The 26,153-nt window shown below is 48.8% G+C and overlaps 1 protein-coding gene across 1 annotated transcript in view; it reads right to left on the bottom strand.

Moving 5' to 3' along the window:
• Positions 1-26,153, bottom strand: part of Lgr6 (leucine rich repeat containing G protein-coupled receptor 6) — a 117,890-nt gene that overhangs the window by 53,003 nt on the left and 38,734 nt on the right. Inside the window, exon 4 of the mRNA XM_038349768.1 lies at positions 22,988-23,059. Coding sequence (XP_038205696.1) covers positions 22,988-23,059 — 72 coding nt within the window. The remainder of the gene's footprint in view (positions 1-22,987; positions 23,060-26,153) is intronic.

The following is a 26,153-nucleotide window of genomic DNA, read 5'->3' as shown; positions in this document are numbered from 1 at the left end:
AGCCCCAGGAGACGGAGCAGACGCTTCCTTTGTGCACATCAAAGGCGGCTACCTGAGTGTTCCTGCAAGCCATTCCTTGTGTTCTATTCGGCAGCAATATATAAAAATAATTACATGCCCTACAGGAGGAAGGCAGCAGGAGACTCTGTAGCCTTCACGAGCTTCCCCTGAAGACATGGACCTACAGATCTGGGCAGAAGGCCAGCTTTGTGGGTGACAATCCCGGAATCCGGGGGTGGGGATGGTGGAAAGCTATCCTATCTCTCCTCCCATCCTCCAACCATTGGATTCCAAACGACAGGCTGGTTTCTGAGGACCTGCCTGGCAGTCTGAGATGTGTTTGGGAGCTGAGTTCTGTGGTTGTTTGGGCCTGGTGCCTGCCCTTGGCAAAGGCAGCTGTGGTCGGTGGAGGAGGGAAGCAAATGGGGGCTTTCCCCAACATGCCTCTCCAGACACGGGGACAGTGATGTCAGAGTTTAGGGACTATGAGCGACAGCCCGGGGGCAGTAATAGGTGCAAGGGGAAATAAAACCAAACCACATTTTTAAAAATCTTTTTGGTTTCTTTTAGACAGTTTTCCTGTGTAGCCCTGGCCATCCTGGAACTTGCTTTGTAGCCCAGGGTGTACTTGAACTCAGATTCATCAGCCTCTACCTCCTGAGTGCTGGGATTACAGAGTGTGCCACCACCACCCAGTTCCAAACCACATCTTAACACTTCTAGAGGAAGAAACAAGAAAAGAAGAAAGGGTGAATTCATATTAATTCTGGCTTTCCTAGCCAGGGTTCCAGGCTTTCCAATAACCTGTTTTCTCCTCCCTGTTAAACTGTGGGAGACTGGAGAGGTTACACCTGCTTGATTCTGATTCCATCTTTCTTGGCTTCCCTATCTCCTGTTCATCCTTCCATCCATATATCTCCCATCTATCCATCTCTCAATCACATAGACTAGGGAATTATTGCCACATTGATCTTGTCCTTCTCTTACTCAGCAGCATCCATGGCTGCCAGTCACCTAGTCTCTTTAGTTTGGCCCTGAATGGACTCATTTCTCACTCTCCCGTTCTCCACTTTAGATGAGGATATGCCTCTCTGTCGATACTCCCACCCCAGAGTTCATAGCTCTTCATCCTGGTGCTCTCACGGAGCTGTGGCCCTTTCAAAACTGCTTCACCCTCATCTCTTCAAATCTTTGCTTAAGATGTCTTTTTGGAGCCCACCAGGTGCCATCCCTTTTTCTACTCAGCCTGTCCACAGTCCTGATGGACTGGTCCCAAGGACCGTCAGTCACAGCCACAAACAGGGAGACAGTTCCTCGCCTCCCACCCGGAGGAAATAAAGCAAACAAAGAAAGCACACTCGCTCTCAAGCTGTGTTCATTAAAACAGGGAAATGTAACCACTGAACATCTGTCCCCAAAATGCCTATCAAGACATAGAAAAAAGAAGCACACACATATGCTCACGCGTGCGCGCGTGCGCGCGCGCGCACACACACACACACACACACACACACACACACACACACACACAGAGAGAGAGAGAGGAATGTGCCTGTAACTAAAACCTGGATCAACGGTAGCACTAACCCAGAACCTTGTCTCTATTAGCCATGGGTCAGCAGAGCAAGGCAGAGAGCTGATGGTGAGGGACTCCCTCTGCTTTGCCTTATGAAACAGAACAGCCCAACTGGTGTAGCTAGAAGATGGAACTACATCTTCTGCCCTAGATGTCTATGAGTCAAAACTCAGGAAAGTGGGAAGCCATACCCCTGCACGAGCTTCCTGAAGTCGCCAGCGTGCACAGCTGTCCTTTCCTCTCCTGTGTCTGAAGAGCAGGCTGAACTTTTCCAGAAAGGAGAGTAAATGAAAAATTCCCATCATTTCCATAGACAAATACTACATCGGTGGTGGTGGGGGGGGGGAGGTTCCTATACAAAGAGAAGAAACAAAGCAGGGACCCAAAGAGATGTGTACACTGTATTCACAGCCACAGCTATGCATGGAGCCAACATCCCAAAACCCACCAGGAGGTGAATGAATAGACAAGTTAATCCTAAATGCACACTGGATGATTATTAAGCCTTAAAGTGGAAGGAAATTATTTTTTAATGTTATGTGAGTATACCAGGATGCACGTGCAGAGGGCAGAGCACAGCCTGAGAGAGTCAGTTCTCCCCTTCTACAATGGATCCTGAGGATGGAGCACGGTTGCCAGGCTTGGGGGCTTTACCTGCTGAGCCGTCTCACTACACACTGATCCTGTACACTTAAAGACTAGATAAGCAGGTCAGAGAGATGACTCGTGGTTAAGAGCAAGTTCCGCTCTTGCAGAGAGCCCCAGTTTGATTCCCAGCACCCGTGTCAGGCCTCTCACAGCCCCTTTAGCTCCAGCTCCAGGGGATCCAACCCCTCTGACCTCCCTCAGCACCTACACTTGCATGCAGGTGTGCGTATACACAGAATTTAAAATAATTAAAAAATAGTTGCAATGATTCATTTTATGTTATATGGGTTTTTCAAAAAAAATTAAAACATTTAAAATATAAGGTGGGAGAAAACTAAAGAGCAATGTTTTCTCTTAATTCTGAAAAAAAAATTAAACACAAGGACAAGGTGGTCTTCAAAACCCAGATGACATTTCAGAAGGTGATTGTTCCCGGGATAAGTGGCAGGGCAGCAGAAGTTGTGTGGCATCCTCAGTAAGGCATGAGTAATTAATTGTAAACCCTATGAAGTAGGGACAAAAATCAATAAAAAGAAAAAAGGCTGAGATAGAGGAAGAAGGTTAAAAGGGGAAACAAATAAAGAAACCTTTCAAAGACAAACGCAAACAAATGGAGCTAGGTGGGACACGGGAATGTGGCCAGGAAGGAAGTTGAAAGCAACATTCAGATTCATATTGTAAGCGACAAAGAATAAACCTGGCTCCTCGAAAAACCTGAACGAACACAGGGAGGGCGAGCGTGAAACGCTTCCTTGAACTCGGAATAAAGAGACAATGAGAGGAAAGTGATGGGGGTGGAGAGGATAAGCAGGAGGGAGAGCTGGGTATGTGGCGCTGGACCCTGTAGACAGCGCAAAGAATTCACGTGGAGAAGATGGAGCGGACATATATGATCACCATAAAAGAACAAAAATAATGAGCCTGAAAAACATTATAGGTTTAAAATGTTCTTTGTGTTGCAAGCAATCTTGGATCCATGAAAAAACGATTCAAACCTGATAAAATGTGGCATATCTCACTTGTGAGGCTAAGGAACAAACAAGGGCTGACAAGATAGCTCAGCAGGTAAAGGGGATTGCTGCCAAGCCTGCTGACCTGAGTTCAATCCCTGGGACCCACACAGTGCAAGGAGAGAATTGAGTCCCGAGCATTACCCTCTACCACCACCGGTATTCCATTCATGTACAAGTATGCACAAACGCATAAATGTAAAAAAAAAAAAAAACAACTTTAAAGGAAAAAAATGAAATAAAATGATCATAATTGCTCATAAGGAAGTATGCTGTCCTCAAAGTAAATGTTAAGGGCAATCTCTTAGATACTGCATGCCAGAGAGAAGCAGAGCTATATTATAGAGCATTTTGGTGCAAGGATATAGCTAGTTAGTTGGGCAATTGTTCATGGAGTTCACACAAATGTGTTCTCTGTGTGTGTGCATCTTCTGTATATTTCATGAGTATGCATGTGTTTGTGGGTGCACATTCATCCATGTGTGCATGTGTGTGGAGTACAGAAGGCAACCTTGGGCATCATTCCTCAAGTAACATTCATATGTCTGAGGCAGGGTCTCTGACTGTTTTGGAGCTATGCACATTGCTTGACTGGCCAACTAGCCAGATCCACATATATGCCTATCCCTGTATCCCCAGTACTGGAATTGCAAGCATGCCATCACACCTGGCTTTTTTTTAAACATGCTTGCACAGCGAACATCCATTGAGCCATTGCTCCAGCAAATATATCCCTTGCATTATAAGGGATCAGAAAATATAATAGCCAGCATTGCTCTTGGCTTAAGAAAAAAAATACTAACAAGAAGGAGGAGGAGGAGGAGGAAGAAGAGGAAGAGGAAAAGGAAGAAGAGGAAGAGGAAGAGGAAGAAGAAGAAGAGGAGGAGGAAGAGGAGGAAGAGGAGGAGGATGAGGAGGAGGAGGAGGAGAAGGAGAAGAAGAAGAAGAAGAAGAAGAAGAAGAAGAAGAAGAAGAAGAAGAAGAAGAAGAAGAAGAAGAAGAAGAAATCAAGGAAAACATTAAAATGAAAAACCCAGGACTGAAGACTTTCCCTAGACCCTCTTAGTGCAGTGAGGGTGAGGACTTCATGGCTTCTATTTCCAGGCAGAATAAAGTAAAAAGAATGGGGCCCACCCTTCTGCCTCAACTGGAAAACCACAGGCCACAGGCGGCACGGGACATTGTTTTTTAATGTTACGAACGCTCTGTCCTCTCTGTGCCTGGAGAGACCTTCAAGTCCTCCGCAAAGAGCAGAGTCTCGAAAAGAAATTGTGTTTGTGCCATTTGAGGAGGCAGCATTCAGACTTGGAACAGTAAATATGGTTCAGATTTGAGGGACCGAGTACCAGGGAGAGAGGAGGAGGAATGGGAAGAGGGTTGGGAAACTATGGAAATTATCAGCAAAGCACTTTTTAAAAGTATGAACCATGACCAGAAGCAAAACAAAGTCGTCACATGGGGTATTTCCTCCAGGTCAACGGATAGGTGAGCACAGAGTGAGAAAAGCTCCATGAAGTGAATAATTAGAAAAGTATAAAGTCAAAACCAGGTGAGAACAGAAAACAAGGAGAGACAAAACACTGAAAGAAGAAACTAGAAACTTTAGCAGAGAATGTACTTCCCAACCGAAGGATCTGGGACCAGGTCATTTACCATTAAACCCTTCCAAACTCTTAAATAAATAAATAAAATTCCACTTTATGATATGGCGCAAGGACAAAAAAGTTGGAGATAAACTCTCTCAGTTTAGCTGATTACAGAAGTCACAATGAAGAAAACAAGCTATCAGGCCATAACTATTTACGAATATTTTTTATCATATGCTAGAGTGTTATAAAAAATAATATATTGCTCAGTTGGTAGAGGGCTTGCCTAGCTGGCATTTGTGAAGCCCTGAGTTAATTAATACCCAGCACCACATAAACTAAGTGCGGTACCATATGCCTGTACCCCAACACTTGGGGAACTGAAGCAGTCATATTGCCATAAGTTTGAGGCAAGCCTGGGCTACATACTGAGTTCCAGGCTAGCAAGGTCTACAGAATGAGATTCTATCTCAAGAATCACCCAAGAGCTGGTCACGGTGGCATATACCACCCAGCACTCAGGAGGCAGAGGCAGGTAGAGCTCTGTGAGTTCAAGGCCAGCCTGGTTTACTAGTGAGTTCCAGGACAGACAAAGCTACATAAACCCTAAAAAAAAAAAAAAAAAAAAAAAAAAAAAGGCAACATTCCTTGCAAAAAAAGAAAAAAAGGAAATCAAGGAGTAGTTTCCCTAAACCAGAGTTATTATTCATATTAGAGGTTATCCACCATTGTATACTTTGAGAAAAATACTGCAGATTTTCCTTTCAAAATCTAGAATAAAGTAAATATGTTCATTGTCATAAAAGTTCTAACATGTAAGAGCAAAATAAGAAAATAAAGGTATAAGTGATTATTTTTAACTGTTATTTATAAGCTTATTTATAAATAATATTGATAAATAATACTATTATACTTATTAATTATACTAACAATACTAATATTAATAAATAATATTAGTATTATAAATAAATATTATATTTTTATAAATAAATATTATTCATAATATGCTTATAAATAATACTAGGTACTTATATATCTTGGATCTATGAATCCAAGAAAACCAACAGCAATGCCATGAAGGTTAATGTGAGCATTAAATGAGGTGCCCAGATAAAGGCACGAGTGTATACGTGCCCTGATTTGGTAATAGCTTAACCATATCCCCAAAAGGGTCATGGGCTGGAAGCTTGGTCCCCAGTCTGGCCATGTTGAAAAGTGGGAGAAACTTTAAACAATAGGGCCGGAGCGAAGGCCAGTATTAGCACCACACTTGGAAAGGACTGACGTGGTTGTTGTAGATGCTGGGCAGTTTCCTTGAGAGTGGTTTGTTGTAAAAATCTCTCTTGCTTCCTACCTTACCATGTGCTTTCCTCTTGTGTGCTCTCCTGTCCTGATACCAGCCTCTGTGTTGTGATGTAGCAAGGTTCCTCCAGAACCGTGAACTAACAGAACCAGGGTTTGGACTGTAGCTCAGTGATGGAGCATCCACCTTGCCTGCAGAGGCCCTGGGTTCAAGTCCCATTAGCTCTCTAAAACCCCCCACTTTTCCTTCCACATTACCAGGACACTGATATTTCATGACAGTCACAGAAAAGAAGCTAACGCAGCACTGAGCACTCCCCATAGCTACAACAAGGAGCAGAAGGGACAGCGTGAAACATTCCTTTTGCTTTAGCAGCAGCCACCCAAACAGCCCGCACACAACAAAACTCAGCAAACACCGTGAAGCAATTCTAGCAAGAAATATATAGGTCCTTAATGAGAACAGGGAAACTGAAAAAGAGCTTATTGTGATCTATAAAGATGTCTTGGATTAAGAAAAAGTAATAAATCCTGTGGGCATAGACTGGATTTCCTAAGAATGTAAAACAATGACAGTTCAGTTGTAGACAATGTAAAGTCAATGTCCCCACCAAGCACTTTTGGCAAGGAGCTGGGGCACTGAAGAAATAAAACCGAAGTTCCTGCCATAAAATGAAAGGTGAGCAAAACAACAGAAAAATAGTCTGAGTTTCCCCTTCCCTTAAAACATCTGCCAATAAGGAAAAAAACCTAATTAAAATCCACAGGAAAAAAAAATGCATCAGAGCCAGAGACCAAGCGCTGCAGAGAGGAGGCAGCACATGGTACAGACGAGTGTTTGCTGCAGTGATACACACGGGCCGACTCTGTCTCTCCGTAAGGAGAAAACGGTTCCATGTGCAGCAGCATCAATGAGAATAAAATACCCAGGAATAAATTGAAGAAAAGAGGGCAAACCCTAGAAACTGGAGTTGTGTCTTAGCGCTACGGTGTTTACCCTAAGGTGTGCAAATCCCTGAGCTCACCCCCCAGCAGCCAAAGGAAGTGCAAAATCCATCCTCTGAAAACGGTAAAGTCGAGACAAAAGAAAACTAAAGAAAATTTAAAAGGGGGAAATCCATCAACAGATACATAGGCAAGTCAAAATATAGCTTATCCATATAAGGAATATTATTCACCTATAAAAAAAGAATGAGCATTTAGGATCTTGAGTTTGAGGCCAGCCTGGGCTACAACATGAAACCCTGACTTGGGCCGGGCGGTGGTGGCGCACGCCTTTAATCCCAGCACTCGGGAGGCAGAGGCAGGCGGATCTCTGTGAGTTCGAGACCAGCCTGGTCTACAAGAGCTAGTTCCAGGACAGGCTCCAAAGCCACAGAGAAACCCTGTCTCGAAAAACCAAAAAAAAAAAAGAAACCCTGACTTGGATTAACCAAAACCAGATCAACAAAATAAGGAATGAAGTATTAAACCACAGTTACAAATTATGGGTGAACTTTGAAAAAATTATGATAGGTCAAAGGCTAATCTCCACACTGTATAATTCCATAAACTGTTCAGAATGGGACAGTCCAGAGGCAGGGCTAGTTGTCAGGTTGGGGTGCGGGTGAGGAATGACTGAGGGGCAAAGTTTTCTCCAAAGAGTGGTAAAATGTTTGTGGGTTAGATAGGGCTGAATTTTATACTGTGTGAATTACATCACAACTTTTAAAAAAATTCTTGAGTTAAAATTCTTACATGAGTATTATACTACGGTGAATTTTAACATGACAGCAGACCCCACCCAACGGAAGGTATTAGAGCATCGCATTAGGTGAGCACCCGTGTTTGTATGTTCACAGAGAAGTACCCAGAAATGCCAGCAAGCATTGTGTCTGGGTGACAGGATTGTGGGTGATTTTTATTTTCTTCCTATTTTTTTTTTTTTTGTATTTTCTAAATTTTCTACAATGAGTCAGACCAAAAATAAACACGTTTTTAAAAAACAAAGTGCGTCAGTGTATAATTAAGTTCCAGACTGCTGGAGTTCTGAGGCAAAGGGGCCGACAAGGGAGTGCTCCATGGAGCCTGCAGCCGGGAGCAGAGGGTTTAGAGAACCAGCTGAGGGTGTTCAGGGAAGACCCCTTCACCCACTTCGTCTCAGTATTTCTGTATCACATCTCCCCCTGTACCTCTTGCCCATCCTGTCTCCAGGTCATAGCATTGGAATCTCAAGGCCACATCCCCTTGAGCTGACCACAGGGCCATTGCTGTCTGTGGTCTAGGACCTATCCCACAGCGGTCTCTGGAGGAAGCTTATTCATGGCTCCCAGCAGAGCCTCTTTGATGTGCTGTGGACAGGCAATCCACTGGGTCCTCTCAGATCCATGTGCCTTTGTGAAAACCCTGCAGTTGCCTCTAGGCATCATGGTTCTTGGTTGTTCCCTGAGACCTGTCTATGTAGAGACAGATCTCCTATACACAGCCTTTTTGCAGTAAAAGACCATCCGGACTGGCTCCAAATCAAGCTGTCATTCTCTGACTGTTCCCCCATACTGCCCCCCACCTTAATGCCGCCTTCCCATTTTGCCAAGTGCTTCCTCCTCTCCCAGCAAAAGCTGTCCTTTTCCCTTCACCAGTTCAACTCTTACTCCTCCTTCAAAAGCCAGCACAGCCCCTGTCCCATGTCAACACACAATAGTTCCTCCGTGACCACTGTATTCCATTTCCTCTTAGCCGTGACTCTGTCCTAGCATGAGCTCTCTGTGTATGTGTCCTGAGGCGCTTGTTTAATGATGAACTCCCTGGAAGGGGGTGAATCACAGGGAAGAGGCTCAAGTCTGCCCAAAGAACGGTAAACATCCAAACATGTTCCCTGCAGGAGTAACGGGCCCTTAGAGGGACCTCCAGCTGTGAGTTCAGGGGTTGGATCTGTCTTTCTTGGAATAATCTAGTTTTACAGTCAAGTCCTCTTAAAAGACCACTCTAGGGCTAGAGAGATGGCTCAGTAGTTAAGAGCTCTAATTGCTCCTCCAGAGGCCCCAGGTTCAAGTCCCAGCACTCACATGGCAGCTCAAACTGTCTGTAACTTCAGTTCCGGGGGGATCTGACACCTTCACACAAGCATACATTCAGGTCAAACACCAATGCATATAAAATAAAGATAAATAAATTATTAGAAAGTGAAAAGGGGATGGAGAGAGGGCTCAGCAGTTAAGAGCTGCTGCTCTTCTAGAGGACCCGGGTTTGATTCCCAGCACCCACATGGCAGCTCACAACTGTCTGTAGCTCCAGCTCCAGTTCCAAAGGGTCCAACACAGACACACATGCAGACAACACCGATGTGCATGATATATATATAATTTCTTTAAAAAAGTAAAAACCAGTCTATCTGACTCTAGCTTCCCATAACCAGAGAGTCTCTGAGTTGCCCAAACTCTTGAGCTGTAGACCTTGTTAACCATAGAAGATGAATGGGACCAAGTAAGATGGGGCTGAAGATGGAGCAGCAGTAACTCTGACACAGTCCACCCCTTCCTGTGTACTTAGGTGTCCCCATTTTGGGCTCAGTCTCTCTAGCCATCCTCTCGTTACTCTTCCTAATGACCTCTTTATTATTCCCAGTTTACAGATCTCAAAGCTGAGGATCAGAAGGCGGAGATAATCTGCGTTTCTCTCCCAGAAAAAGACAGAGCTGGCTTCCAAATAAAAGCTTTCTCATCGAAAGACCCTATACAATCCCACAGCATTCTGTCCACCGAAAGGGGATACTCGCCTGGGCCTCAGAGCTTGAAGAGCCTGGCCAGGGCTGGTGAAGGACCTGCATGAAAGGGAGAGGGGGTAATCGGTGGGCAGAAGGCTGATGTAGCACTCACATCGGCCAACACTCTGCCTCGTTCTCCTTCCAGGGCACAGAGAAGCTTCAGAATACTTGTCACTTCTTACTAGGAAGAAGGAGGAGCCAGGATGGATGCCATTTGCCCTAGGCTGGACATAAAGGCCTTCCTCAGCGTTTTCAAGGATCCATTTAGGATCCAAAGTCCCTAAGACTATATCCAGATCTCTAGCTAATACCCACATCCTCATCCCAGCCCTCACTCTGAACTCTGATAGAGGCAGCTGTGGCAGACTCCGGGTCCAGCAGGACATTTGGCACAGCTGGTGTTGGCTGGGACAGAACTCTCACTATCCCTTTCATTCCCAGGAGCGCTTGGTTCCATCCCACAAAGCCCAGAACCACCACCCCCCCCCCCCAGCTGTGGATGCAAAAGCCAAGACTAAGAAGACAGGAAAGCTAACAAAGACAGGTCCCCTGGCCCTGGTATTGCGTGGTTTCCATGTGTCGGGTGAGCCCAGAGCCAGGTGGAGCCATCCTGGAAAACTTCCTGGAGGAGGAAGTGCTGTAGTAGCAGGAAGGGGAGAAGCAAGGTATGGCAGCCTGGAAAAAGAAAACATCTTAGCTCGAGAAACAATTCTGGCAAAGTTTTGGAGGCAGAGGAAGCCGGGTCTAGGAAAAGAAGGGATGGCTGCCTTTGCTGGAACATATAACAGAGAATAGGACCCCACAATGAAACACAAAGGGAGATTTGCCCCAGGCAGTCAGGGCTTTTTATGAGGTCTTTAATGAAAGGCACAGGTTACCTCGCTGGTGCCACCGGAGCCTTGGGTGCACACTTCAGCACGTTCCCCTTGCCCTCCACCTTTTCCCACCTGACAAAGGACAGACGGCAGGGCTAGATGCTTTCATTTCCCCATCCGCACCCCCATGCACACGGCACAACTGATCTCCCTCTCTGCTTCTCATCCCTTCTCCTCCTCCATCTTCCTTCCTTTCTCCCCCTTCTCACCTCCTCTCCCTTCCAGGTGGGGCCCGCCTACCCCAACACTCCAGATGTTCTAAAGGAGTTTTAATCCTAAAGCCCTTCAGACCCCAGGTTAGCAGATGCGCAGCTCAGAGGCAGGTTAATGGGGGCCAGGGGAGCAGGCTGGAGCTGGGGCTGGGGGCCGAGACAGCTGCCTTGGCCCAGAAGGCCTGGTTGGTCCCTGAGGAGGCTGAACAGCTTCATTCTTGTCAACTGCAGCTGACAGAGCAGGAAGGAAAGGGGACTAGGCTGGGCGGGAGAGGGGGAGCATCTTTGGGGAATAGTGCCTCCTGGCTCCCTGGCCTCGCGGATCTGGAGGCTTCTCTTCCTTCCTCCCACCCCCACCCCAACCCAGAACTCTGGAAATTATGAACACCCCAAATAGTCGCTTTCACAGTTTCTCCATGAGACTCTGACTCCTCTCCATTGTAGGGAGATGTCTGTTCCCCCACACACCGAGTGACCGCAGGGACATAGATTACCTGCAAGTAGCAGGTAAATCTAATAATGATATTCTCTGCTCTAGCCATGGCGCGACTTTCTCAAAATTAACAAGTTTATTGTTTTATTTAGAGTGATGCGTGCCCTAATGTGCAGCCTTTCACAAGACACTACCAGATGGTGGAGGCCTACCATTCCCATGCTTCCCCTCCCCACGCCCCGTCTCTGGCACAGAACTTAGCCCAGACTCCTCCACAGCCAGCTGCTTTGCCTGCATTGGCTCTGACCCGCATCCTGCTCATGTCGAACACATGCTTACCTGCGCTACTCACGTCTCGGCCCTGTCTGCTATCCCACCTCCCCAGAAAGGGAAGGAGGTCCGGAAAAAAAATCTGTGAACCCTCATTCCTTCCTCCTTCAGAACTACCCACCTACCACGTGGTCCAAAAAGAACCTAGGAAAAGGGAAGGGGCAAATAAATTGTGGTAGAAAGTTCATGACCTCATGACCCAGACACACTTGAGTTGGAATTTAAGCCCCAGATCTTCCAAGCTGCTGCCACTGGCAAATGACTAATGCCTCTGATCCTGCACCTTGTTCACGCACACACACGCACTGACTCTTTCACGAGAGAAAGGTAGTCTGGGCCCATAAGCTCTCTCCACCTGGCATTAGCGCCCCCAAGATATGAACTGCTGCCAGAGGTGTTTCCAAGGTGTCCTGCCTGCCCTTGTTGACTGGGGCTCGGGGAGCAAGGCCACTGGCAGTCTCCCAGGGAGAGCAACAACAAACAGCAGGAGCAGCTGCAAGCCCTCTCCTGTGATGCAGAAGTCCTGAACCATGTGCAGGGTGGGTAGTGGGAGTCGTGGAAATTCTGGCTTTGTCTTCGGGCTGACACTAAAGAATCTTAAGCAGAAGTGATTTGCTTAGATTTGTGTCTTAAGCCCCATCTGGCTGCAGTTAAGGGCGGAAGGCAAGTTCAGAAAAGAAAGCTGTTACAGGCCAGGGAAGGAAAGAAAGGTAGCCGTGTTACAGAACGCTTGGGATGGACAGTCACTGGAACCCAATGCATTGGATGCATTGGTGGTGCTGGTGTCAAAGCTGATACCCAGTTTCCAAACTCTGGAAGTAAATGAATGGCATGATTCCCTGGAATACAAAATTCAGAAAGGTGACGTGTGGAAGGGAAGGTGGTGGGCTTACTTTGGGAAAGGTGTGAGGCCCTTCTGGGCCCACCTAGCAGAGACTCCAATGGTCAGTTCAATGGACCAACCTAGGCTGAAAAAGTAGATCCCCAAGAAACATCAGCATGCAAGTGGGCACAGAGCCCACACGCAGACATGGAACTGTCCTAGGAGGGCAGACTCCAAACAATAGTGTCCCTTAGAGAACGGACTGGGGAAGAGAATGGGTCTGCAGAGAAGATGGAGGAGTGGCCAGGGGCAGGGAGAATGGGAGAATGAGAGTCAGGCAAGAGTTAGAGTCAGGAGTGGAGAGATGAGCAAAAAGACTCGTCTCCTTCTGGTGGTCCAGAAGGGCCTCAGAGATCTCACTGCAGGCAGCCTGGAGGGTAGGAAGGAAGATGAGCTGATGTGACCAGCCCTGTGCAACAGGCCCTGGAAGTGGACCAGTAGACCTGCTGCCTGCTGAAGAGCGGATGAGGTACACGCCACACTGGGGGTGCTCAGAGTCCCCTCCTCTCCCTCCCTGTCTCCCACTTCACCGATCTTACCCTGACGGTGTGGCTTGGTAGTGATAAGGATGGGACTGAGGTCACTGCACACTGAAGGATTTTGGTCCTCTGGCCCCAGATAGGTTCTGTGCTTCTGCCTCAGCCAGCAATGTAAAGGCTAACCAGACTGAAAACACATCTGGAAACAGTTCTTTTAGGAGACAAGGTGAGGGCGTCAAAAGCTTGGGGCCGCAGTGCCCATCCCCTCAACCAAGAGACTACTGAGTCAGAGGACAACAGACACTCTTTACCATGGATTGCCAGGCCCTGGTTAGCCCCGCATCCTTTGGCACGGCTGCCCGCAGTAGCTCATCTCGCAAACACCATGGCATTTCACACTCCACCTGCCCCAGCCCAGACCCTGTCCAAGGGCCCGGAGTTCTTTGGTGCAGCCTCCCCACCCAACGCTGCCCACCCCACCCACTAGAGCTGTTGAAGGAAGAGTTGGGGGATGGAGTTGGCTCTAAGTTCAGAAACAGGTGTCAGGATTGTTGAGGGGAAGGAAGCCACCTTGGCAAGAGTCCCCGGATGGGGTCACATTCCAGAGCAACTGATCTTACAGCCAGCTAAAAAAGAGGGGTGTCTAGCCTCAGGCTCCTTTGCCGATTTCTGGGTGAAGCAGGAATGCTCCACCCTCTGTGTGGCTCGATTTCCTCACATGAAAAGGAGTATTGCAGACTGCTGAGCTTTCTGCTCTGCTATTCCAGGGCCATGGGGCCCCAGGCAAGCAGCCTCTATCCATGCACCTCTGACTGGGTCACAGCAAGAACCAGGGTCCTTCTCTGCCTTCTCCAGTTGACATCTGGATTCCTGCGCTACATCAAGCGACCATCTGCACTGTTGAGGCTCATAAATGGATGGGAGATTACTCAGAGACGCTCCGTAAAGACCCCTCTTCCCTCACTCCCCGCCCATCTTCTCCCACCAAAGTGACCAGGGTGGAGCCTAAAGGAGGCTGCTAGCCACAGAGGTGGCCAGGTCACACTGCCTTCACCCTTTCTAGTGCCACTTGAGCCTTCTCTCGCCTCCCCGTTGGGCTGCTCCCAGGCCTCAGTGGCAAAGAATCCTGGGAAAACGTGGGCTCTCTGAAATGTCAGGATGAAGGAGATCTCTATCTCCCTGTCCCCAGGCCGAGTGAGGAAACTGTGATCCTGAATGACTTTCACATTTCTAGCTCAAGTGTACAGGCAGCTGCAGAGGAATGAGTGAGGGGTTCTAAGCCTTGGGGACTTTGTATAGGAAGTCCTTAGCATCTAAAAACACTGGGAATTTGCCGGTTGGTGATGACTACTATCTATCTTAACTGAGATTGAAAGGTAGGGTAAGGAGGCTCCATCAAGCTCAGAGTGTGCCCTCCCCAGGGTACTGAACAAAAGAGGAGCAATTCTGAAGTCACGCTCTACTGATCACCTAGAGTGTGGGGAAGGGGGCTTCTTGTTCAAACACAGATTCCAAACCAAGAGTTCTGAGTGATGCTTAAGGTTCCATTAGCCTTACATGTTCCAGGAGGCTGCTGATGTTGCAGGCTCATGAGGCATGTCTCAAATTAAGGATGTGGACAGTGTTCCCAAAATGGGTGTGGAACCAGTCACCAGAGGCTACTTTCCCAAGACCCAAAGTCCTCGGAATCTCTGTTCAAAAGGTCTGAGAAGGGACCTCGGGTCTGCACTTGGTAAGCTTTCTTGGTGTTTGGAGGTAGATAGTCTTTTAGGATCCTGCTCAGCTGAGCTTCTGTGACTCTAGAGTCCTCCTAAGAGTGTTCATGGGTCAGGCATGGTTGTGCAGACCTATCATTCCAACAGTCAGTAGGCAAAGGCAAGAGAACCATAAATCTAAGTCAGTCTGACTGTGCAGTAGAACTCTATGTTAAAAAAAAGTGCATGGACTTGGAGTTCAGATGACCTTTCTGTGTGAGCTGCTCCCTAAAGCCCCATTTGTTCATTGTAAAATAGAGGTCATGGCACCTTCCTTGGAGATGTGCAGTAAGGCATAAATGAGTCTGTGTCTGCCACGCATTGCCTCTCCACACACCAAGCACCTAGCAAATACTAGCTCCCAGCGTGACTCGTATCAGGCACACTCTATTTTGCAGTCAGCTAGCTTCCTTTTCTACACCTGCTTTGAGCCCTGTTCTCTTGCAGTGGTTTCTCTGTCTTGGGAGTGTGGCTCCAACAGTGTGGCTGAGGGGAAGATGAGTACCTAAGTATCTGACATCTGCAAAGAAGTCGTAAGCTGCTAAACAGCAGAGCCTTCGTTTATTAAATCAGCATCTTCTGTGTCTTACATTACAAGCACTCTATGAATCAGGAAAGAGTAGCTAAATGGAAGGAGGCAGGAGGGAAGGAAGGGGAAGCAGGGAGACAGAGGGGTGGGGAGGAAGTGAAGCACAGGGAAGAGGGTGGAAGGGAAGGAAGCAGGGAAGCCAGGAGCCAGAGTAGTAGGCTGGTGGAGGGAGGAAAAACATCCACGGTGGAATCTCATCTTCTGCACAGATATTACCAGAGCCAAGGCTCTGCCACAGCCTTGACTGCTTATGAAGGGCTATTTGCCCAGAGGGAGGAGAAACCTGTGTGGGAGGGGCAGCCCCGCCTTTGGGCTTTGCTTAAGGGCTCCCTTGAGCCTAAAACTAATCTGAGCTCCCAGGCCCACCCCTGGGTACTCTGGTCTCTCAGTTCAGAATTCCTAAGGGACTTTAGGAGTCAGGAGCTTTAGTCAGAGACTGTCTGACCCAAGAAGTCCTCCAGTACCACACATAGCCCAGAGACACCTGTAGGAGAGATGAGGCGCCCCCAGCTCTTTGCAAAGTCTCCCATCACACCGGAGCCCAATGCTGCTTCTGGGTGGCCCAGTTGGAGCCACGTCTGTTTCAGACTAGCATTTATGGCTGAAAGAATCGCCAACAGGTCCCAGAGCCCATCCCAGCAGAGACACTCTCTCCGTGGCTCTCAGGAGCCAAATGACTCATGTTGGGACCCTCATGGGCTGCAAGTGCTGTTAGTCTGCCCACCCGCCTACCTCAGAGCAGCCTCTGGCCAGACACATGTAGTAATCAACTCCCGGAACCCTGGAAGAACCAAACAAGGTAGCATATAATCATGCTGCCTGAAATAGCCACACCAGGGAGGCCATCACCACCCCACATGTCCCTGGGGACCCCTTGCTAGGCCCCCTGACACAGCTGGGCCCCAGGGCCCTCCCTATAGAGCAGCCAAGTTGGGGTACAGACAGAACTCACCAAATCACCAGCAGGGCTCAAGGCCAGCTTTGGAGATGGGGATTTCACTCCTTTGTAGCAGATTGAGCAGCTTCAGAGGTTGGGATCTTGGATCAGAGCTCTCTGCCTCAGAGCCTGCTGCTCCCTCTCCTGTCAGCTCTGGGTCTCCCTCTGCCACATGCCTGCAGGCGCAGGCTGGGGTTTAGGAGCCCTCTCCCCTCTCTGTTTACTTCATCTTGTTATCTTGTTGTTGCTTCTACTTTTCATGACCGTGCTGTTTCCTCTTGTAGCTCAGGCTGGCCCCCAATTCATTATGTAGCCCAGACTGGCCCTCAATTCCTGATCTCTGCTTCCATCTCCATACTGCTGGGGTTATAGAAGGGTACCATCTCATCTTCCCCAGCCTCAACTCTTGACCATCAAGCATGTTCCAGGCCCATCTTTTCTCTTCCACATTCTCAACGTCTCTTGCAAGAGGCTGAAATGTGACCCCAAACTATAAATTCATATCCTAATGCCCAGAACCAGTACGTGAGATCTTGTTTGGAAGAAAGGGGACTTTTGCAGATATTATTTAAAGAAAGCTCTTGAGATGAGGTCATTAAAACCCAGTGACAAGTATCCCTGTGAGAGGTGACAGAGAGACAGAAGAGAAGGGGAGAAGCCATGAGAAGATGGAAGGCAGACAGCGGGGCAATGTGACAGAGGGATGCTGAAACCACACTGCTGTGGTGTGTTAAAGCGGCTCAGGAAATAAAGCTCCCCATATCTCTATTTTATCTTCAAAGAGTCAGAATCACTGAGGGACTTGCTCCACAGACTTGGTTCAGTGGAAAGGGGCTGGGGCCTAGAAATGTGCGTCCCCTCCCCACACACTTTGAGATCTGGCTTCTTATGTCGCCTAAGCTGCTCTCAGAAGCAGGAACCTTCTACCTCTACCTCTGGAATGCTGGTACCACAGTGCCCCACCAGGCTGAGAACGAAGTAGCTAACAGGTTCCCAGATGATGTAATCAGCTCTTCTGGACAAGAGCAGGGAAGCTATTGTTCCGTGAGCTCTGCCAGTGACTAAGTTTGCCCAACTCTACCCACAGTCCCTTCCCCTTGGCTCGCCATGTTATTCTCCTCACTCTTCTCATAGCGCCCTGGGGTGGGGGGCAGGGGAATGCTTCCTGGAGGGAACGACCCATCCCTATGCCAGGTCTACCTGACTCTTCTGAGACCACTCAAGCCTCCCCTGGGTCCTCCCGACAATTTACAATTTACATATGAATGGAGAGGAAAGTCCTCTTGTCACCCCAGAAGTCTGAGCTTAGTCCTGCCCAGTCCTGCTACAAGCTAGGCTGTAAGCAGGCCCGCACTGTAGATCAACCCGTGCACGCTCTAAAAGCTAGGTCCCTAGACACAACAGGCTGGTACCTGTTCAGGTGTTCAGGTTCCCACCAAGGCCGAGAGTTCTCAGGGGCAAAGCTAATATCACACTGGCAGACCCTAGCTCTTCCGGTTGTAGCATCGTCCTGCCCCATCCTTCTAGGCTCTACTTTAGAATTCCAAGATACAGGCAAAAATAGTTGGCTCTAGGATCCCCAGACGCCTATGGCAGAGCCCAACAACTCCTGGAGCAGGCGCCCTGGTCCCCAAGTCTTGCCAATCCCCTGAACTGGCCATCTTCTCCCTCAGCCACTCAGACGAGGCAGCTAGGTGCAGTAGATGTGTGAGTAGCCACCTGAGTTCTGATGCAGTAGCATCCCCTCTCTCTGTGTCTCAGGATGTTCATCTGCAGAGTGAGGAAGGCAAACCAACAATAATATTCGCCCCCCAGGAGCGATGTGTAGAATGGTGACAGGTGCAAGTGACTGTCACACACCAAGTGCCATCTGCACTCTGCTCTTATCAACCTTGCCTGGGGCATTAGTCTGTGTACAGCTGTCCCTTCAAAGTAGGTCACGGTATGGAGGGAGGGGCACCTGCTTTGTCTTTCCCAGGAGCCCCTCTCCTGGGGGACATCTGGTATGGAACTGAATGCTTGGTAATTTTCTTCTAAACACATTCATGTTTTTCTTCTCCCTGTCCAACTCTGCTGCATTCCCAGGGTGCTAGGAAGGTTCACAGGGAACGTGGTCATAGCACAAACTGAGCAAACTAGACTCAGGAGCCATCAGCCATCCCAGAACAGGGCCAGCAATAACTTCCTATCAGGACAATCTCTCGGAAGCCTGGCAGTCCAATCGTCTTATTTGACCTTCCCACCTCAGAGATGGAGAACCCTAGGCTCAAAGATGAGAGATGATTGACAGCTAGTGGTAAAATCAAGACTTGAACCCAAATCTCTGGACCCTAAGGTATTAGAGCTTTGAAAAGGTATTAAGGGCAGAGTGAAGACCTTGGTACTATGGAGTCTGAACTAAACCAAAATTCCAGCTCTGTTCTGTCCTAGCTGTTTGACCTCTAGCAAGCTCCTCTGGGCTTTAGTTGCCTCATACTATAAAATGATCATAACTGGAAGCTACCTGGAAGGGCTTTTGGACTTAACATAGTGAAGGGAACCCTGATGGCTCTTTGTCTTGGAGAGGGGTGGAGTGGGGGTATGGGTGGAAGGGAGAGGAGGGAAGGGGGAGGAGATGGAAATCTTTAATAAAAAAAATGAGAAAAAAAAAAGATTAGCACAACAGCCATTGCCAAGTGGCTGTCCTTGGTAACAGATACTCCCCAGGGCTTCCAAGACTGAGTTCTTTTCTGTCCTCTTCCGGTTTTTTGTTTGTTTTTGTTTTGTTTTTTTTTCTTGCCACTGTGCTTCCCAAGATGCCCAGACCCAGGGCCCAGCCTGGAGCTGACTCTGAGAGCTTTGCTTCTGCTTTTCCATGGGTTCTCCCCAGGGCCCTACCTCACCCCCACCCAGCTCTATCTAGATCCAGGCTCCGTGGGCTTGCAGCGATTTCTCTTGGCCTGGATTCATGCCCGGTGTGACATGTCTTGTGTGGCCGCACTCCTCCCACATTGGTCCAGGAGGAAGTAAGTGTGTGCAAAGGGGGGTACTGGGGAGTAGGGTGCCACCAGTCCAGGTGCCAAACCAAATAGCTCATGTGTCACATCCAACTCAATACATGGCCCCTGGAATGCAGGCTGGCTGCCTCGCCCCTGCCTGAGTCCCACACTGGACTCCCCCTACCTAGTTCCTGTTCCCTGTGTCTGGTTCTAGCTGGTAGAAGGTAGGACCATCCACAAGGCTCAGCCATGCAAGGCTCCAGGAAAACAGAGACAGGCCATATGGAGATGTCAGAGGTCACATGCTCCACTGCGCATCTTGCCTGCTCTTAGGAGGGCAGCCCACGCTATGGGAGAGCATGGAAGAGAGAAGTGACTGTGCCTCCCTGGTGTGCCAGCTACAGACAGGACACTGTTATTTTCTCCTTCTCTAGGGAACGAGAGCCTTGAATGATGGCCATCAAAGGAAGGGGCCCTTCACAGCCTTTGGAATCCCACAGCCGAAGCACCCTTGCATGGGCCTCAACAACTCTACCTTGGATAGCCCCAAAACTCTCCTGCAGGTCTCTTCATCTGTTAGCTGAGGGCAGTTGGTAAGGAGGGTAATAAAGATAAAGTCACATGGAAGATGTAACATGTGGAGCGGATGTACCAGGTCTATGACACTTGTTTCAGCTATGTCTGTCCTCTCAGACTCTAACAAAACCCGGTCTCACCGTTGCTATCTGATATAGTGGGGAGTGAATTTGATGGGGACAACCTCCTCTGCAATGTCTCAGGGGGTCTTTCCTTAACTGCTCTACTTTCCAAAAGCTCAGGATATAACACCCACCATTCTGAGTCCTCGTGTTAAGTACTTCCTCCTCACCCTCCCCTACACACGCATGCACATGCATGTTAATGTACATATGCATATACAGGCATGATTGCACATGAACACACAAGCACCTGCACCCTGGAGACAGAAAGAACAACCTCTGGTTTATCTGGGCTGCTGATCACCTCGGTTAAGCCAGGGTTCATGTTATATTTAGCATTTCTCCAGCACGTTCTGCATGAGTTCCACCATGTGCCAAGCTCTTGGTGACAAGATCCTCCTACATGCTGTCAAAGCCAGAGTACTGGTGTCGGTGTGACTTCTCCCCTCCCCCTACATCCCATGGTCAGCTGGGGCTAATGCTGATGGCAGCGACAACAGAAGGCACTGTTCCAAGTCCCTCCTGTACCTTGAACTCATCTCTTGCCGCGCCCTTGAGATGAGTGGATGCCAACGCTGCCATGGTTGTGTGGATAAGGAAAAACAGGATGGAGGTTGAGTAATCTACCTAGGCCTTCCAGGAAGCCCACAGAGGAGCTGAGAGTGCTGAAGTTTTCAGAGCCCATCCATTTCTCCGTTCACTGCTGTCCCTGCCTATCCTCTGGCCACCATCACTCTTGGCAGCCTGGCTTCCACCCCACCCCCCTCAATCCCCATCACTGCTGCAAAGGGGGACTTTACAAAAACTTAAACTTTCTCACTGCTGTCCTGCTCAAAGTCCTTCTGCGGCTCCCTTCTATCAACGTCATGGCATCCTTAACTAAGGGACAGTCACTTGTCAGACGGTATCATTTGCTAATTTCAGTTCTTCCTCCACCGCTGTCCTGCCTACCAATTGCACACACATACACACACACAGTTCAGCCAAACTCCCTAGTGCTCACTCAGTTCCTTCCCTTTACCTCTCCACCCTGGACCCTGGGGTCCCTCTGTCCATCATTTCCTTCTCTGCTCTTCACATGATTGAGCTTTCCCGATCTTCAAGACCTAATACAACTGTTGTTGACTTAGTCCAGCTTTGGAAATATGTTGAAATGAACGAACCGACAACTGGATGGGTGAGCTCTGTCACAGCTGTGTGCAGCCTTCTGGTTCTTTTACCCCCTCTCAAAAGGAGTCTATGTGTTCTCAGGAAAGTCATTGGAGGTGAGCAGGGTACAACCACTTTTAAGATGGAGACACTGAGGCATGGGGCCAAGATCAGAGGCAGGGACTGAAGCCAAGCTTTCTCTGGCAGGCTGGTGTTCCCAGGATTGCAAGAGGCAAGACCTACTGCCATGATTTCTGCCCTTATCTGCCTAAGCAGAGGGTTGCGATGGGGCTGGAGTGAATGCTCTGGTCCCACAAGCCAGGAGGCAGCTCACCTCTCAGAATGTATGAGCAAAACTATGCATCTAACTTAAAATGCCTGCTCTGAAAACAAGACCTTCAGAGATCTTCAGTAAAAGGTGTGACTCACTTTTTTTTTTAATTAATGATTTAACTTCAAAATAAGTCCAAGTTTTTCCTATGAGTTTGCTTGATGCTTTGATTGAAATGCCAACCCTCCCCCACCCCATCCACCACTTCTTATTTTTGGCTCTCCTGGCTCTTTGCTGGTGCCCTAAGCAAATGTTTAGTCTGCCGGCAAGACAGCATGCAAGGCTCTCCTGGCTTTCATCTACCGACCTTGGCCTCCCGGAGCATGCTACCTACCCATCCTGCTGGATGGAGGGAAAGGGCGCTGGGGCCAGAGGCCTAGACGCTTTGGGATGGAGGCCAGACAGATGACAGCAAGAGGAGGAAAGTTAGTTTCTGCCACCCAGGCCACTCAGTCAACAAAAGCAGTTATACACAGGTAGCCAAAGAGAGGAAAACCCAAACTGTGGTGGAAAGAGAGGAAAGCCCAAACTGTGGTGGCTGGGACTAGCTGGTCAGAGACCTTCTATTTAAAGGTAGAGTCCAGAGAAAAGCCACTTTCCCTGTCTCCCTCCTTCTGTTCAAGGACAATAAAAACAGGTTAAGACTGTCTGATCTCCGCATCCAGGCTGGCCATAACAGAACCTACACCCAAGGATACGGCAATCTTGTCCTATACATTCAGTGTACAGGCCTACGTTCCTACAAGTTAAATGTCATGCCTACCTGACTCCCATCCCCCAACCATGATTTTCCCAAAATACATATTCACCCCACTGGATGGATATAGGTGCAACCAAAACTTCAGCTGGCTTCCATAAATAGATGTGAGGCACCTACCATGTTCCCAGCCCTGTGCTGGGCACAGCATCCATACAACACAACAGGTGGACAAGACCAGCTTCCCTCAACCCTAGCACCTGTTGCCACTCTCAAGGGCAGGCTTGGCTCTGTTGCCATGATTCCCCTGGTGGGGCAAAAGCGGAACTACAGGGCTCCTCGGAGGGCAGGCTCTATCCTGGGTGGCCCAGAGTCTATGATCACAGTCCCCTCTCCCCTCTAAGGAAGGAAGGAAGTAGGCGCTTGAATCTGACCCCCTCCTCCTACTGAGCTCCAGGGCAAAAGTCAGCTAAGGGAAGGGACAGCCCCTTCCTGGTGATTCTTTGGGACAGTAGTCTCCACACCACAGCCCAGCTCCCTTGGCTGAATGCCAGTGGCCTCAGGACTACTGTCCTGGTAGCCCTACCTGGGGAGGTTCCATTCCCACAGTCCTGCAGCCACACAAGTGTCATTGATGCACACGTATGACAATAAAACTCTCAGTAGTTCAGAGCCAGAAGCTTCATCTGGACTCGTGCGTGGGCTTCAGGGGAAGGGAAACCAAGGCAGGGCTTGGGTTGTGCCACAGATCCAGGAAGGTGGGCCCTCAGTGACTCACAGTGACTGCAGGCTGGGCAGCTCCCACAGTGCCTCTGCTGGGATCCCTCGGAGCTGGTTGCTCTGCAGCATCCTGAAGAGGAGAGAGAGGTCAGTTCAGAGTCACTGGGCACTGAGTGGAATGGGGTAAGGACTCCTCCTTTGAAACACCCCCTCTTCTCCTGCTTCAGAGCCCAGAGTTTTGAGGTATAGCCTCCTGCCCTATTAGTGGGGAATGGGGTATTGTTGAGGTACATGGAGGATTGGAAGGCCCAGCATAAGAGAGAGAGGTGCCTCAGGAGGGCTTGAAAGACATGGCAGGATACAAAAGGGTGAGGAAGAGAAAGGAGAGCAAGCAGAGGAACAGACATTTAATCCAGTACTTGGGAGGCAGAGAGAAGTTCAAAGATGGCGATAAATATTGAGTTCCAGGGTAGCCTAGGCTACAGTGGGAAAGGATTTCAAAAAAAGAGGAGAGAAGAGAGAGATGGGATTCTGCTGAATTCTGTCCAGGAAGGGCTGCTTCCCAGGCCTCAGTTTCCCTTTCTATTCAACTGAGCTGCTAAGGGTTTCTTTGTGAGAGAGGAAGACACAGATGAAGGTAAGACTGAAGACTGTGCCTCAGATATCAGGGCATCAGGGAAACATGCCTTCTGGAGTCCTTGTCTACAGAAGTAATGTGACATGTCCCCGTCCGTCATCAGCCTGCTGTGGGGGCTTCATCTCACATAACCACACACGAAGCAGCTGTTCCCGAGGCTGCTGGCCTAAAACAGGGCCGGCCACAAAACCCAGGAAGGCACCACAGGCAGAAACCACAAAGCTCCTGGGGACCTAGAAACCTATGCGCAGGGAAGAGGGTGGGAGAGCAGCCTAGGGAACAGAGAATGGGCAACTCTACAAGGGGGTGCTGCTGACTCCAGAAAAATCCAGGCAAAACAGGGGCCTTAACTAAGCTGGGCAGGGCATCTGAAGGTTCAGGGAGCCCTCTGAACAGTTATGCTTGCTTAGTTCGAAGGAAAAAAACTGAGTACAGAAAAGAGAAGGAGGAAAACTAAGTAAATGTGTGAATAAAAGACAGTCTGGAGAGATGGTTCCGTAGTTACGAGCAGTGGCTGCTCTTCCAGAGAACCTAGGTTCCATTCCCAGCGCCCACATGGTGGTTAACAGCTATCTGGAACTCCAATTCCAGGCACCTGGCACCTCTTCTGGACCTTATGAGTACTGCACATGCATGATGCAAAAATATCCATGTAGGGGCTGGAGAGATGGTTCAGAGGTTAAGAGCATTGCCTGCTCTACCAAAGGTCCTGAGTTCAATTCCCAGCAACCACATGGTGGCTCACAACCATCTGTAATGGGGTCTAGTGCCCTCTTCTGGCCTGCAGGCATACACACAGACAGGATATTGTATACATAATAAATAAATAAATATTTTAAAAATATATCCATGTAGACAAAACACCCATCACACAAAATTAAATGAGTACATTAAGAAAAAGAAATACAAAGGAGACCTTGGACAGCAGTTGTCACCAGAGCATTGTGTGTGTGTGCGCGCGCATGTGTGTGTCCCCATGTATGTTCATGTACATGGGTGCTTATGTATTTGGAGGTTGGAGGACAGCCTCAGGTGTCATCCTCGGGAGCTGCCCCCCTTGTTTACTGACCCATTCTCCCACCAGCCTAGAGCTCACCAGTAGGCTAAGCTAGCTAGTTAGAAAGCCCCAGGGATTCACTTCTTTCTGACTCCCCTGAGCTGGGGTAACAAGCTCAAGGGTGCAGCTTAGCACGTGGATTCTAGGGATTTAACCAAGTCCTTGCACTTTACCAGCTGAACCATCATCTTTCCTGCCCCATGGGCAGTTTTCATCTCCAGACTCTAGATCCAGACATGCGCGAAGGAAATTCAGGGACTAGGTGGTGAGCAGAAGGGAAGGGTGCATTTGGCTGCTAACGCAGGCAGAGGAACCGAGACCTCCCTCCCAGGCTGCCCTAAGCATTTTGTCACAGGAGGAGTCAAGAGCATTTATAGGTCTGCCTCACTGCTGGCCGGGCTCTCAGGATGCATTGGAAAGTGAGCACCCAGTAAGCACCTACTGTGTGCTCAGTATGTTGCCCACACTAAGGGCATCAGACTTCTCTAATGTATCACCAGCCCAGTGCTCAGCACAGGAAACTGAGACTCTGAGAAGCTAAGCACCCTTCCCAAGACTGCTCAGTGATGCCAGACTTCAGGGAAAGTAGCCTATTTTCTGACCTAACAGCAGCCGTTAATGGGCCAGAAGCAGCTCTGTGACTTCCTGGGTGCCCACTACGTTTTAGCCCCACCTATGGGGCTATCGCTATCTATATTGAAGGTCCCGAAGTGGATAAAGTGATAGGACTTGGTTCAGGTCCCAGAGGGTTAGAATCCAGTCTAAACATGTAACACTACACAGTATCTCTTGTAAGACAGGAGACAATAGGACCAGAAATGCCAAAGGGCCTAGGAATGAGCCTGCTAGTTATAGGTGCCTCCTGTGTGGCTACCCTGACCATTCATGCCTGTTCTCACTGCTGACCTCCTCTTAGGGATACAGAAAAGTCCTATCTGGAAAACGGAGCACAACACCAGGCTGCAGGGCCCAGGCCTGGTGTGAGGTGGTGCGTGAGAGGAACATCCTATGAAGCAAAGTCAAAGAGAGAACAAAGACAGACTTTGGCGTCCCTGGGATCAGGGTCCATCTGCCACTGGAGGGAGACATCTTGAGGGGACAGCCAGGTTGCAGGTGGGGCAGAGGCCAAGGCTCCGAGAAGCTGTAGGCCCGGTCCCCTTGTGCACACTCTAATGCTGGAGTTCTCTTAGCCTCCTGTCCCTCCCGTCCAGGCTGATAAAGCACCAAGGAGGCCTTTTCTAATGTCAGTGTCTGCTTCATGGATGGAACTTAAACTTGAGTCTCCCCAACTTAAAAGTACAATGTCCCATGTCCAAGCTCTGAAGTTGCTTAGCCTGGATCACAATCCTAAGCTCTGACCTTCTTCAGCTGTGTGACCGCAACAAGTGCTTAAACTTCAGGTCCCCATCCATGAACCTGTGTCTTTGTTTGTTGGTCACACGGATCAAACAAAACAGTCCCTGCAAAGCGCTCACTTCGCAGCAATGTCTTACAGACAGAATTCACAGCACCCGAGCCAATATAATCAAT

The sequence above is a fragment of the Arvicola amphibius genome, chromosome 12 (genome assembly GCF_903992535.2).
Source record: "Arvicola amphibius chromosome 12, mArvAmp1.2, whole genome shotgun sequence".
NCBI classification, from domain to species: domain Eukaryota; kingdom Metazoa; phylum Chordata; class Mammalia; order Rodentia; family Cricetidae; genus Arvicola; species Arvicola amphibius.
Note: the sequence above shows the minus strand (reverse complement) of the source record. Positions and strands in the feature narration are given on the sequence as shown.